This window comes from Anomalospiza imberbis, chromosome 2 (assembly GCF_031753505.1).
Source record: "Anomalospiza imberbis isolate Cuckoo-Finch-1a 21T00152 chromosome 2, ASM3175350v1, whole genome shotgun sequence".
In the NCBI taxonomy this organism is placed as follows: domain Eukaryota; kingdom Metazoa; phylum Chordata; class Aves; order Passeriformes; family Viduidae; genus Anomalospiza; species Anomalospiza imberbis.
Genome location: NC_089682.1, coordinates 31,566,398 through 31,579,981, shown reverse-complemented (window position 1 = coordinate 31,579,981; position 13,584 = coordinate 31,566,398). Strand labels below are relative to the sequence as shown.

Genomic DNA, 13,584 nt, shown 5'->3' with positions numbered 1-13,584 from the left:
TGGGATTGCAGCTCAAATGAACCTGGAATTGCAATGCGGTTGGACCCAGGTTTGCATCCCTGCTGGGTCCGGGATTGCAGGTGGGATTGGATTGGGATTGCAACCCAGATGGATCTGGGGTTACAGCCCAAACGGGTCCAAAACTGCGAGCCAGGTGGGTCCAGGATTCCAACCTAAGTGGTTCTGGGATTGCAGCCCAAATGGATCTGGCATTGCCATGCAGAGGGACCCAGGCTGGCTTCCCTGTTGGGTCTGAGATTGCAACAGGAATAGGGTAGGGATTGCAAAAGGAATGGGATTGGGGTTGCAGCACAGATGGATTCGGGATTGCAATGCTGCTCGACCCAGGTTTGAATCCTTGGTGGGTCTGTGATTGCAACCCAAATGGTTCTGGGATTGCAAAGGAGTGGGTTTGAGATGACAGCTGGATGGGTCTGGGGTTGGAACCCAAATGGGCCCAGGATTCCAACACGGATGGGCCCAGGATGGCAAATAAAAGGGTTTGGGATCGCAACCCAGAGTGTTGCAGCCCAGCTGGGCCTGGATTTGCAATTCAGGTGGATTTGGGATTACACACCAAAAGCAGCACCCAGGAATGCAAACAGAAGGGTCTGGAATTGGAATCCAGATGGACCTAGATTAGCAAACCATTTTGTTCTGGGATTGGAATCCAAATGGGTCTGGAATTGGAACCCAAATAAAACAGGGATTGCAACAGAAGCATGTTTGCTATAGGATTCTAGCAGAGCCTGGGATTTTATCCCTGATGGATCCCATTTTATGATGCAGATATGCCCAGGATTGCAACTGAGATGGGTTTGGGATTGCAGCCCAAATGTGTCTGGGATTACCACCAAAATGAATCTGGATTGGCGCTCAGAACAGCCCAGGTTTTCAATCCAGATGGCTCTGGAATTGCAATGCAGATGGATCCAAGCTTGCAACAAAACTGGTTCTAGGATGGCAGCCTAAAGGAATCTGAGATTGCAGCAGAAATGGGTCTGGGATTGGATCCCAGAAGATCTCGGGACTGCAACCCAAGCAGATCTGGGATTGCAAACCAAATAAACCCAGCATTCCAACAGCTGGGATGACCAGGGCACTGCAGTTGTGGGAGCAGGAGCTGCTGCTGCCTTGAGAGCAGCCTGGTTACCTGGTTGCAATTAGCGTTCCCTCCTCACTGATCCCTGGGTGCATTGACAGCTCCTGCAGCTCCCTTTACCTGCCCCGAGTGGTCTGTTCTCTGCCACGCACCCTTCCCGGGGTGGGATGCTCATCATCCTCACTTCCAAGAGGAAATTTACTGGCTGCAATGAGAGGATGCAGCCCTGCTGCACGCCGTTGCTGTGGAAACGGGGTGAGCGGCTAATTAGATTTAATTAACGAAGCAGGAGGGGAGCGTTACAAACAGATCTGGGCAGGATGCATCACCCGGCCAGCAGGGGTGTGGGTGCTGAGGTGATGATGCCGTGGGGAGAAAGGGGGCGTGCCTCAGTTTCCCTGCCTGCAAGGTCAAGGAGGGGAATACTCAAAGGAGTGGAGTCCCTAAGGACGCTGAGCACCCCAGCATCACCCGTGCGTCCCCCTTCCCCAAAAAGCTCACAGGCCCCAAGAAAGCATCAGGTCCCCCCCCACCCCAACCCCCAGCATCCTCCCTGGGCAAAGCCTTTCCAGCAGCATCCCTCGGCGGGATCCGGCCCTGCCCGCATCCGCGCGTGTCTGTGTGGGCACGGCTCTGCCTCCCGCCCGTGCCTGGCCAGCCCCGGGGGCCGGGGACCCTCGCGTCGCCACGGACGCAGGCGCAGCCTCGCAGCCCGCTGCCGCTCTGCGGGAGGGCTTTCCGTACATCCCCGTACTTCCACATCCACGCCGAAGCCCGGCGATATAAATAGCGCCTCGCTTTTATTCCCCTCCCCGCCGCATCCCGGCGCAGCGTTCCGGCTCGGGGCGGACACCTGGGGATAGAGACAGAGAGGGACAGAGAGGGAATTTCTGCGCGATTCCTTGGGCCGCGTGGGACGGACCGACCCCCGGGACCCGCATGCTGCAGATGGTGAGGACTCTGGCGCAGTTCACCATCGCGCTGGAGGACATGCGAGACATCGGGGATGGCATCGACGCGGCCTTCGCCACCTCCGGGCTCAGCGGCGCGGCCGAGGAGCTGCCGGAGAAGGGCTGCGGCAGCCGCGGCGGCACCGAGGTGATGATGGCAAAAGGGGTCCCGGCGGTGTAGCGGGGGGGGAGTCGCCGGTGGGATGCGGGGGTGAGGTGGGGGCGCATGGATGCGTCACGTTTGGACACGTGTGTGCAGAACCCGGCACCTGTGGGGTCTGCACCGCGATTGCCGTGGCAACGGTGCCTCCATCCTCATCCTCAGCTCGGCACCCCCAGGATTCTCTGGATCGCGGGGAGGGGGGGATGCTCCCGCCCGGAGAGGGTGATGGGGGGGCTGGAGCCATCGCTGCCACCGCCCCCCCAGTGCTGATTTGCACGGCGGAGGCGTCGGCTGGTGGGAAATACCCCGATTCCCAGGGAGGCAGGGGCTGATCCCGAGGGTGCTGAGCATCCCGGGGGAGGCAGGATGAGGCCAAAGTGAGGTGGGGGCGTCCCCAGGGAGAGCAGATGGAGACTGAAGCATCTTCAGCCCCCCAGCGGAGAGGCTTTGCTGGAGTAAGGAATGCAGCGGGGCACATCCTGCCTTTGCCCACGGATCGCTTTGCCCTGCTGGGATGGTGCCTTTTGCCCAGCTCTGCTCATCCCAGTGAGAATTTGCCCCTGCCGGGGTAATAGTGGTGCTCTAACGGGGGAAAAAAATCCTCTTGCCCACAGTTGGGCCTCATCCTGCGTGTCCCCACTGCTGCAAATCCCCAGCTGCTGGTGCAGCTGAGCCTGTGCAGCCCCTGGGTCTGACCCTTTGCTTTGGTGCTGAGCTGGGACAGCTCCAGGAGAAAAAGGACCAGCAGGGAACTACAGGCTGGGTGAGGGTTGGGGAAACTGAGGCAGTTTGGGGCATCAGATTCCCCTAAGCTCCATCCTCCAGTGAGTGCCCATCCGTCGGTAATTACAACAAATTAATCCAGCAGTGAGAGTGTTTATAAGCTCTCTAACCAAGTGGGGAGGTCTCAGCTGTTGTTCCCAATATTACCATGGTTTCCTGATTCCTGGAGAGCCTTGGACCCGTCACCAATATTTGGCTCTAGACAAGAATTTCCTCCATGCTTGATTCCATCAACAGCCTAGTGGGGAGCAGGGAAACTGAGGCACAGCTCTGTCCTAGAGCGGGATCTGGTCAGGATTCCTCTCCATTGCTCTATGGGGCCAACGAGGGGCATGGTGGCCTCTCTCCATGGTGAGGATGGTCAAACTTCTTCCTGTGGCTGGAGAGCAGCTTCACAGCTCACTGTGTCCCCACTGGGGAGGACACGGCCCCATGTGTCCAGGGGACAGGGGCTCATCCCACAACACGGAGGACATTTGGGGTGTCTCACATCCAGGGGCTCTGGAGATTCTGCACATGCAAAACCTTTGGGGTATCTGTGCACCCAGGGCATCTCTGCACCAAAAGCTTTTGGGATATCTCTGCACTTGGAGTCTCTCCTTCACATGCAAAACTTTCGGGGTGTCTCTGCATCCAGAATCTCTGGAGTGTATCCAAACACAGAACTACTGGGGCATCACTGCACCTCTGGAGCACTTCTGCATCCAAAATGTTTGGGGCCCAGGGCCCTTGGGGCATCTGCCACCGAAATCTCTTGGGGTGTCTCCCAGCCAGCAGCCTTGAAGCATTTCACACCCAGAACTCTGCACTCAGAGCCTTTTGGAACATCTCACACCCAAAACCTTTGGCGTGTCTCGTGCCCTGGGTTCTGGAGCATTGGGTCCCCAGGCTGAGCTGCAGGGAGTGCACACAAGAGGGGTCCCTGAGCCCCACAAGCAAGAAGACCCCGACCCATCTGCTTCCTAAGGCTGGCGGCCCATCCCACACGGCCAGCCCCCCGTGCCGCCACCACCCCATGAAAGCGCCTCCCGTGGGGCCACAGCCCAGCCCCAGGGTGCCCGGGGTGCTGGGCGGGAGGCGAATTCCTACGGGTCCGCTCGGAGCGGAGCCGCTGGAGAGCCAGAGGGCTCCGGCACCGACCCATGTAGGGCTGTGAGCTCCAGGGCGGGCTCCTGACGCGGCCGCGGAGGAAACCAGGCGTCTGTGCGCTCGGTGTCATGTACTTCCTAATCCTCCCGGATTCCTCCATCGGGGTGGAGAGGCAGCGCAGGGGAGCTGGACGCCAGCCGGGCTCCTCCGGTGTTCAGCCTCCCCAGCCAGCCCCAGCGCCGGCCCCGACGGCCGGCGCGCAGCCCCCCCGCCCCGGGTCACCCCAAAACACTCGTGTGTCTTTCCCCCCCGGGCAGGACATGAGGAAACACGTCATCATGACCCTGCTGGACACCGAGCAGTCCTACGTGGAGTCCCTGCGCACCTTGATGCAGGTAAGGTGGCACGGCACGGAGTGTGACGCCCCAAACCGTGGCACGGGGGCACCGCGGTCACCCCAAGTCGGAGCCCTGGCTGTAGCTGGGGGCTGTACCAGGAGCTCCGTGGCACCGGGGTGGATTGGGGTGACGGGGGATGTTGGGGACAGCAGGAGCAGAAGTGGGAGCGCTGTGACAGCGGTGTCAAGAACGGGGTGTGGGAGTTACCTCCATGCCCAAAGCAAGCCTGTGACATTCCCTGTGTGTTGTCACCTGGCACGTAGTGTGTCCCCAAGTCTCTTGCTCTGCTTGCCTTCCAAAAGCTCCTTCTCGTGTTGCACCCTATCTCCCGATGGCCCTTCCATGATGGGGGACCCCTGAAATCCCCTGTTCCCTCGTGCTCCCGTTTCCTGCTTGGATTGTCACCTGTAGACCTGAGCCAAAGGTTTTTCTCAGGCTTTTTTGCTGAGCTGGTTCCAAACCCCCTGGAGCAGCCTGGCCCGAGGGTCCACCCCACGTTTCAGATGTTAATGAAGGTGTTTCAGCAGGTTAATGATGGTCAACGCCCTGCAGACGTCACCTGGCCGAGGTGTGGCTTGTCCAACCACATCCCTGCCGGGGGGAAACACCACAAACTGCGAGCTCTGCAAAAGCAGTGCCTGTGGGACCTCTGTGACAGTCCTCAAGGGCATGGGGCACTCCATCCCAACACTGCCGTGGGCTCTTCCCATAAATGCCCCACAGTGTCCCCCCATGGTGGACACAGATGTGCTGCAGGAGGGAAGGACCCACCAGCTGCTGCCAGTGCAGACCTTGGCTTTGAGGGGCAAGAGGACCCTGGCTCTGGGGCTGATTTTGGGGGGAGCTGTACAGGGTTTGGGGTTGGTCTCTGCTGGTCTGGGCATGGAGAGAGTCTGTCCCGTGGTCTGTGCATCATCTGAGGTGGGAGAGACACCGGTGGGAGCTCTTGTCCGTGGGACCTGTCCTGACACAGTGCCACCGGGGGGGACCTGGCTTTCTGGCAGGGATCAGAGGGCTCCAGGTGTCCCCAGCTCCCTGTCCCAGCTAGGACAAGGTGCTCAGATCCTTGACATGGCTTTGTGGCACTTAGTATGGGAAAAGGACCACCCTGGAGCATCATCTTCCAGCCAAGCCAGGTGGTGCATGGGCAAGCTCTGCCTGCTGTCCCTGTGTGCTGCAGCAAGGGCTGTCTCTGTGCTCTTCTGCCCAGTGTGGGAAGTACGGGATGCATGGCACAGTCCATCCCAGGTCCTGCTGGAGGTGCTGGACACAGTAGGCAGGTGAAGGGGGAAGCCTCAGGATGTATTCCTTCTAATTTGGGTCTCCACGAGATATCTGGCATCAGCTTGAGGAACCTGATCCTTGGGGGATGATTCCTTTGCCCACTTGGTTGGAGAGGTCTGAAGCCACTGGAGATGGGTCCTGTCCTCAAAGCTGAGCTCCGTGGTCCTCCATACATCCTGAAAGCCACCAGCACACTGTACTGCTCAGACTGAGGGGGTGGCAAGGCTTGAGAAGACCTTCCACATCCTGCTGCATCCCCTGCAAATCCATCTCTCCCATTCCAGGGGCACTTCTCCACTCTGCAGCTCTGCCCCGTGGATGGAGGAAAGTGGTTTCATAGCAGAGTCACCCACCCAGCCCTGCTGAGAACCTGCTGGCCCTGAGTATTGCTTGTTGGCCATTGTGTGGTGGTCTAGGGCATCCCAGTGGATGCATCTTGCTGGTCCTCCTGCTTCCAAACACTCTAAATCCCATCAGGAACACTCCGGCATTTGGATCCCGGGGTTGTGTTGCTGTGATTTCCAAGTTGGGTCAGGCAGATGGAGGTGGTGAAGGCTCATGACAGCAAAGATGGCTCTGAAGGCCCTGGGACAGAGGATCCTGTTCCATGCAGGTTCCTTGTGCAGACGTGTCCCCCTCCCCACAGAGCTGTGGGGATTCACTGAGTGCCGTGGCACCCAGGGAGGCTGGGTTGCAAAACCTGTCTGGCCCTGCTGGTGGGTCCCACAGCCCAGCATCCCCTGGAGGAACCCCCGGCTGCAGGGTGCCATCCATCCCCGTATTCACATGGGCTGAGAGATCCAAACTGGCTGGGGAGGGATAGGAAACCTCCACGGATCCTCTGCTTGCCCCCAGGGTTACATGAAGCCGCTGAAGCAGCCGGAGAATTCCCTGCTGTGCGACCCTTCGCTGGTGGACGAGATCTTCGACCAGATCCCCGAGCTGCTGGAGCACCACGAGCAGTTCCTGGAGCAGATCCACGACTGCGTGCAGAACTGGCACGAGAAGCAGAAAGTGGGCGACCTCCTGGTGCAGTCGGTAGGTCCTGGCGGGGCGATTCCCCTCGGGAATGCGGGTGTGCCCGCTCCTGGGCACGGCCCCAGAGCAGAGGTTTCAGAGCAGGAGGCAGGGGAGTGATGAAAGGATGGGCCAAGCAGGCCTGGGATGGAGAACAGGAGACGATCTCCAGGCCTGCTGTCTGCTTAGCATAAGGGTGGGAGCTGCTGCTCCCGGCTGGCTCTGCAGCTCCGCGTTTCTGCCTCGGGAGCACAAACGTCAGGACTGAAAAATCGAGGTGGGCGGACAGCGGGTGAGCCCTCCCTGCGCCAGCCCAGAGTCAGAGTTAACCCTTGGGGCAGCTTCTTCCCGGTATGCCCATGATCCATGCTGGATCTAGCCCTGTTTCCCCCCCCCCAGTTCTCCAAGGATGTGCTGGTGAACATCTACTCTGCCTACATTGATAACTTCCTCAATGCCAAGGATGCTGTCAGGATCGCCAAGGAAGCCCGGCCGGCTTTCATGAAGTTCCTGGAGGTGGGTCCTTGTTCTGTCTCCATAGATCCTGGCCATGATCTAAAGGAGGTCAGGATTGGAGTTAATGGGAGTAAATTTATTGCCAGACCGGGAATTTTGCCCCAACCTTCTTGGTTTTGTTGCAAAGAGGGTCAGTTGGGATGAACCTGAATCACTCAGGATGGTGTGGAAGCCCATCCTTGACCCTCATGGGTGTTTTGCAGCAAAGCATGCGGGAGAACAAGGAGAAGCAGGCCCTGTCCGACCTGATGATCAAGCCTGTGCAGAGGATCCCGCGATACGAGCTGCTGGTGAAGGTGGGTGACACCGGGGTGGCCGTGTCACACCAGCAGCGGGGGAGGCCACGGATCCTCCTCGCCTCCATGCAGCTTTCAGGGATCTCAGGTCTCTCCTGACCTCTTTTCCCATCCCTTGTCACAAAGTTGGTGTCCCCAGGTGTGCACATGGCTCTGCCCTCCTGGAGATGGTCACTGTGAGGACAGTCACCCAGCTGCCCCACCCCACCATGGTCCCCTTACCCTCAGCCTTTCTGCTGGACATGTCCACCCGCTCCTCGGGGCCGGTTTCCATCCCCAGCCGCCAGAGCAGCATGGGAGGGGCTGGGGCAATGACAGTGCCAGTGTCCAGGCATTGCCAGAGGTGACAGCCCATCTCTGTCCCCACTGCAGGACCTGCTGAAGCACACGCCAGAGGACCACCCCGACCACCCTTTCCTCATCGACGCCCAGCGCAACATCAAGCAGGTGGCCGAGAGGATCAACAAGGGCATGAAGAGCGCGGAGGAGGTGGAGAGGAACGCCCGGATCGTGCAGGAGATTGAGTCCCACATCGAAGGGATGGAGGACGTATGTAGCAGGGGCCTTGTATGGGGGGCACTCTTTCCTTCTCCAAAAAATGCCCTCATTTCTGCTCTTTTGGGTCACCCCAGGCGGGGTCACTTGTTTTCTCCTCCAAGTCCCACGTTCCCCATTATCATTTGGTCTTGGTGGGCCCCTGGGGGTTTGGGAAGGGGTTGGGGTCCCAATTCTGAGCTGGGGGATGCAGGGGCAGGGATGAGGGCCACAAAGCTCCCTGCAGTGGCTTCCGACCCACGAGTCCCCTTGTCCCCACAGCTCCAGGCTCCGCTCCGCAGGTTCCTGCGCCAGGAGATGGTCGTGGAAGTGGTAAGAGCAGGGTCTGTGGGGCCATGGGACCACCCTGGGTGGGCAGTGGGAGGCTGTGATTGCAGGTCATGGGGTGCCTGTGTGCCCATGAGAGGCGATGGATGGATGGATGGATGGATGGAAGGAAGGAAGGAACAGACAGATGGAAGGGCAAGGCAGCACATGGGGAAACTGAGGCAGGGCCCTGTCCCAGCACTGGCACAGAGGAGGGATGGTCACTAGCCCCCTGGTGTCTCCCACTGCTCCACAGAAGGCGGTGGGTGGGAAGAAGGACCGCTCCTTCTTCCTCTTCACGGACCTGCTGGTGTGCACCACGCTGAAACGCAAGTCAGGCTCGCTCCGCCGCAGCTCCATGAGCCTGTGAGTACCACCAGGCTTGGGGACACCCCCTGGGTGTCCCTGCCAGCTGGCCTGGCTTTAGGGGGCTGTGGCTGTGGGTGCAGCTGGGCCATCCCCTCCAACCTCCCAGGTACACGGCGGCCAGTGTGATAGACACCGCCAGCAAGTACAAACTGCTCTGGAAGCTGCCCCTGGAGGATGTGGACATCGTCAAAGGTCTGTCACTGCCTGCTGGAGTGTCCCATCTCACCCCAAAACCCATGGCTCGCCCGGGCTGGTAGTGCCAGGGAGGGAGGGGTTAATGCTGTGTGTGTGTCCCCACACAGGTGCCTCGCAAGCCACCAACAGGGAGAGCATCCAGAAAAGCATCAGCCGCCTGGATGAAGACCTCAGCACGCTGGGGCAAGTCAGCAAGCTGTCAGAGACCCTCAGCTTCCCCCACCAGGTATGAGGATGGCAACCCTGCAGCTGTCCCCTGGTTGGATGCGTTCCTAGTGGGAACACACAGGATGTGCTCAGCGAGAGGGGAGAACCTGTGGCAGGGCTGGTGGCCACAAGCATCCTAAAGCCCTAAAGCCACAAAAGAGGTTGGGGCAGCCTCTGAAGGATGCCAGGGGATGGACAGGGGGTTATCAAGCATGGGGCTTGTGGTGGCTCGTCCCTGAGAGCTGAAGTGTTGTCCCTGTCCCAAGGGCCTGGATGACGTGATCAAGGACCTGATGGCCGCCATCCACCGGGAGCTGTCGGAGAAGCAATCCCTGTCCTTCAGCATGGCCTTCCCCCCTAACAAGGTGGAGCTCAGCACCACCAAAGCTGACGGCACCGAGTCCTTCATCTTCGAGTTCCCCAACCCCGATGCCCGGCTTGGCTTTGAGCAAGCCTTCGAGGACGCCAAAAAAAAGCTGGGTAACAGCAGGGAGGGGAGAGGTGGACATGGTGGTGGGCTTGGCATTTCCCCCCTCACCCTGCTTTGATAGACCCCTTTCCTCCATCACTTCTTGATCCCCCAATCTGATTTTCCCAGCTTCCAGCAAAAACTGCCTGGACCCGGAGTTCCTCAAAGCCATCCCCATCATGAAGACGCGGAGTGGGATGCAGGTACTCAAAGTCTGGCTTCAGGCATCCCACAGGTCCTCCCCACCCCAGCAGTCTTGCTACCGGATGCCGACAGCTCCTGCATCGCTCCTGAATAACCCAATCTTCTGCTCCCTGGCAGTTCTCCTGCGCTTCTCCCAGTCACGGCAGCCCAGAGAGCTCGCACGAGGTTTGGGTTTGCAACAGCGACGGCTATGTGGGGCAGGTTTGCCTGCTGAGCATCCGCAAGGAGCCCACGGTGGAGGCCTGCATCGCCGTCTGCTCCGCCAGGATCCTCTGCATTGCCTCCGTGCCCGGCCTCAAGCGCGCCTATAGGTAGGACATGCCCCGGCCCCGCGGCGCCGGGGGGCGCAGGGCGATGCTGGAGCTGCTTCTCTCCCCTCCCTCCTTCCCTCCCTCCCTCCCCCGTCACGGCAGGGAGCGCACAGAGCCGCTGGGCAGCTCCTCGGCAGAGCTGGGCCCGGCGCCACCGGAGGACGCGGGGCCGCAGCCGTGCCTGCACATCTCCATCTCGGGCTCGTCGCTGGAGCTCTCGGAGCCCGTGGACGGCAGCAACAGGGAGCTGGTGCCCTTTGACAGCGATGACACGGATGACGAGTCCTCGCCCAGTCCCTCCGGGACGCTGCAGAGCCAAGCCAGCCACTCCACCATCTCCTCCAGCTTCGGCAGTGAGTCTTCCCCAGCCCCTGCTTAGGGAGAAATACACTTTTTTGCCCCAAAATTATAGGCAGCTCTGTTGTTTTGGCCTCTCTGCTTTGTATTCCTCGAGGAAATCTGCAGGTGGAGGCTTTTGAGCCTGGGAAAAGAGATGTTGAGAGGCATCAGCCCAACAGTGTGGTACTGAGATGGGGGGGCTTTGGGTGAAGCCTCGTGGGTTTTGGGGCTCAGCATCCCTGTGCCATCCCCTGGGCTTGACATCACCCGTGGTGTCTTCCCCGTGACTTTGGAGGGTGTTGAATGGTCGTGGTCTGACCCATTCCTTCCTCCTCCTCTTCCTCCTCCGCAGATGAAGAGATCCCGAGCTGCAAGGAGGCAGCAGTGGAGACAACGAGCTCGGAGGAAGAGCAGGAGCCTGGTTTCATGCCCATCACTGGCACCTACAGGCAGAGCCGGCATGGCGAGAGCCCCACGGACGGGCGGGCCCTGCGCCGCTCCAGCCGCGGCTCCTTCACCCGTGGCAGCCTCGAGGACCTCCTCAGCCTTGATCCCGAAGCCCATCAGAGCTCCATGTGGCTGGGCACCGAGGATGGCTGGTGGGTCCCGCGGGGTGGGAATTTCTACACGGGAAGGACGCCAGTCCTGGGGCAGCCTCAAGCTTTGCTCTCCTCCTGCAGCATCCATGTGTACCAGTCCTCAGACAACATCCGGAACAGGAAGAACAGCATGAAGATGCAACACGCTGCCGCTGTCATGTGCATCCTGTAAGTGGGGAAGGGGGATTTTCAGCTCTTGGGGGGGCCAGAGCAGGGGATTTTGGGCTTCTGCAGCTGCATGTCAAAGGTGGTTTGTGCCCACAGGTACCTGGATAACCAGGTTTTTGTGTCATTGGCCAACGGGGAGCTCGTTGTGTACCAGCGGGAAGCAGGTGAGGTTGGATTTGGGATGTCAAAAATGCAGCCCCAAAGTGGTGGCTGTTGGAGGGTGGCTTGGGAGGGATGCTCAGGGTGGCTTCCCTGCTTCCACGGAAAGGGACATCCCTGGAGGGATGCTGGAGACACCACACTCAGAGGCAGGTGGAGGTGGGCGTCCTTCTCCTGGTCCCTGCCTGCCACTGGAACCCCATGGTGGCATCAGTTTATGTCCCCTCTGAGAGGTGACCTGGAGAAAGTTGTCTCCAGCCACCACACCCCATTGTCCGTATCGAGTTGGACTTGTTTTTGGGAACGCTTTAACTACCCACCCCACTCTCCCTGCCCTCTCAGGCCGCTTCTGGGACCCCCAGAACTCCAAGTCCCTGTCCCTGGGCTCACCGGGGAGCCCCATCACCAAGATGGTGGCGGTGGCAGGGAAGCTGTGGTGTGGCTGCCAAAACCGAGTCATGGTCCTCAACACCACCACGCTGGCACAAGAGGTACATTGCGTGGCGGCGGGAGGGCGCGGTGGGAGGCGTGACGGGCGCCGGTGGCATCACCGGTGGCGTCTGTCCCCCCCGCAGCACACGCTCCAGGTGGGGCAGGACGGCGGGCGCAGCGTCACCTGCATGGTGAGCGCGGGCAGCGGCGTGTGGGTCGCGCTGCAGGGCAGCGCCCAGGTCCGGCTGTACCACGCCACCACCTTCGAGCAGCTGGCGGAGGCAGACATCACCCCCCCGGTGCACAAGATGCTCGCCGGTAAGGGACACCCGTGGCGCCTCTCCAGTGGGTGCCAGCGCCGGCTCCCGGGGGTGCCGGTGGCCCTGGAACATGCCCTGAAGCATCCAGTGCTGGGAAATTTGGATGTTGGGTTTGGGGAAGGAGATACGAGTTCCTTGTGCTCGTGTTAGGGAGCTGGGTGATCCCATATAGAAATAGGGCAGCCCCTGGGGAAGTGGATAATTCCCTGTTGGAACAGGGCAGTAATCCCATAATCACAGAATCATGGAATGCCCGAATGGTTTCTGCTGGAAGGGACCTTACAGATCATCTAATTCCAACCCCCTGCTATGGCAGGGACACCTTCCACTATCTCAGGGTGCTCCAAGCCCTGTCCAGCCTGGCCTTGGACTCTTCCAGGGATCCAGGGGCAGCCACAGCTTCTCTGGGCACCCTGTGCCAGGGCCTCTCCACCCTTACAGCCAGGAACTCCTTCTTGATATCTCCTCTCAGTGGGAAGCCATTCCCCCTTGTCCTATCAACCCAATGTGATGCCACCAGCCAGGGGAGGTTGTGAGCCCCCTTCCCCATGTCCCATGTGCCACAGATACCCCTGGGAATGGATCCCTGTGGGTGGGGGGTTTCCCAGCGCCATGTGGGGCAGGACAAGGCACCGATGGCGGGGATGCCCGGCAGGCTCGGATGCCATCATCCGGCAGCACAAGGCCGCCTGCCTGCGGATCACAGCGCTGCTGGCCTGCAAGGACCTGCTGTGGATCGGGACCAGTGCCGGCGTGGTGCTCACCCTGGCCGTGTCACCCAAGGCGGCCCCCACGCTGGTGGGGCTGTCCCAGGGCCACACCGGCCACGTGCGCTTCCTCACAGCCATCGAGCTGCCTGACGGCTTTGATGTCCTCTTCCCGCTGCCCAGGGACACAGGTAGGTGGGGTTGCTGGCACGTCCCAGTCGTGGCACTTTTTTGGGGGCAGTGCATAGGGTTCCTGGGGCTGGGAATGCTGTGCTGGATGACCAGGAAGTGTTGGCGTCCCCGTTGCGTTCTTGCCTTCTTGAAATCCAGGGTGAAAAACTGGCAGTGGAAGGTGGGGGGAAACTGGGTGCTCAGCTGCCCTCTACCAGCATGGGCAACCAAATTTCCCAGGGAGACTCAAATTCCCACGGTGTCACCCAGCCCAGCTCCGAGGCGGGGCTGGGATGGGGAGAAGGAGGAGAGGGATGGGAGCCGGCAGTTTTGAGGGGAGGAGCTAATTTGGGTTACAGGGGCCAGTTTGGGCTGGGAGGGGCTGTTGGGATGGGAGGAGGTTTTTGGGGCCGGGGTGTGGTGCCTGGGAAAGCGGTGGAGGGTTGATGCTGAGGTGTCGCTGGTGGGCTCTGGT

The 13,584-nt window shown here is 60.2% G+C and overlaps 1 protein-coding gene across 1 annotated transcript in view; it reads left to right on the top strand.

Annotated features, from left to right (window-relative positions):
- The window catches only part of ARHGEF17 (Rho guanine nucleotide exchange factor 17), a 29,949-nt gene that overhangs the window by 15,545 nt on the left and 820 nt on the right, over positions 1-13,584 (top strand). The window contains exons 2-20 of the mRNA XM_068180397.1: positions 4,405-4,482; positions 6,625-6,807; positions 7,186-7,302; positions 7,506-7,598; positions 7,971-8,147; positions 8,415-8,465; positions 8,716-8,825; positions 8,935-9,020; positions 9,131-9,249; positions 9,497-9,710; positions 9,829-9,902; positions 10,021-10,214; positions 10,317-10,567; positions 10,906-11,152; positions 11,234-11,320; positions 11,417-11,484; positions 11,822-11,970; positions 12,055-12,229; positions 12,887-13,129. Of these exons, the coding sequence (XP_068036498.1) occupies positions 4,405-4,482; positions 6,625-6,807; positions 7,186-7,302; positions 7,506-7,598; positions 7,971-8,147; positions 8,415-8,465; positions 8,716-8,825; positions 8,935-9,020; positions 9,131-9,249; positions 9,497-9,710; positions 9,829-9,902; positions 10,021-10,214; positions 10,317-10,567; positions 10,906-11,152; positions 11,234-11,320; positions 11,417-11,484; positions 11,822-11,970; positions 12,055-12,229; positions 12,887-13,129 (2,716 nt within the window). The remainder of the gene's footprint in view (positions 1-4,404; positions 4,483-6,624; positions 6,808-7,185; positions 7,303-7,505; positions 7,599-7,970; positions 8,148-8,414; positions 8,466-8,715; positions 8,826-8,934; positions 9,021-9,130; positions 9,250-9,496; positions 9,711-9,828; positions 9,903-10,020; positions 10,215-10,316; positions 10,568-10,905; positions 11,153-11,233; positions 11,321-11,416; positions 11,485-11,821; positions 11,971-12,054; positions 12,230-12,886; positions 13,130-13,584) is intronic.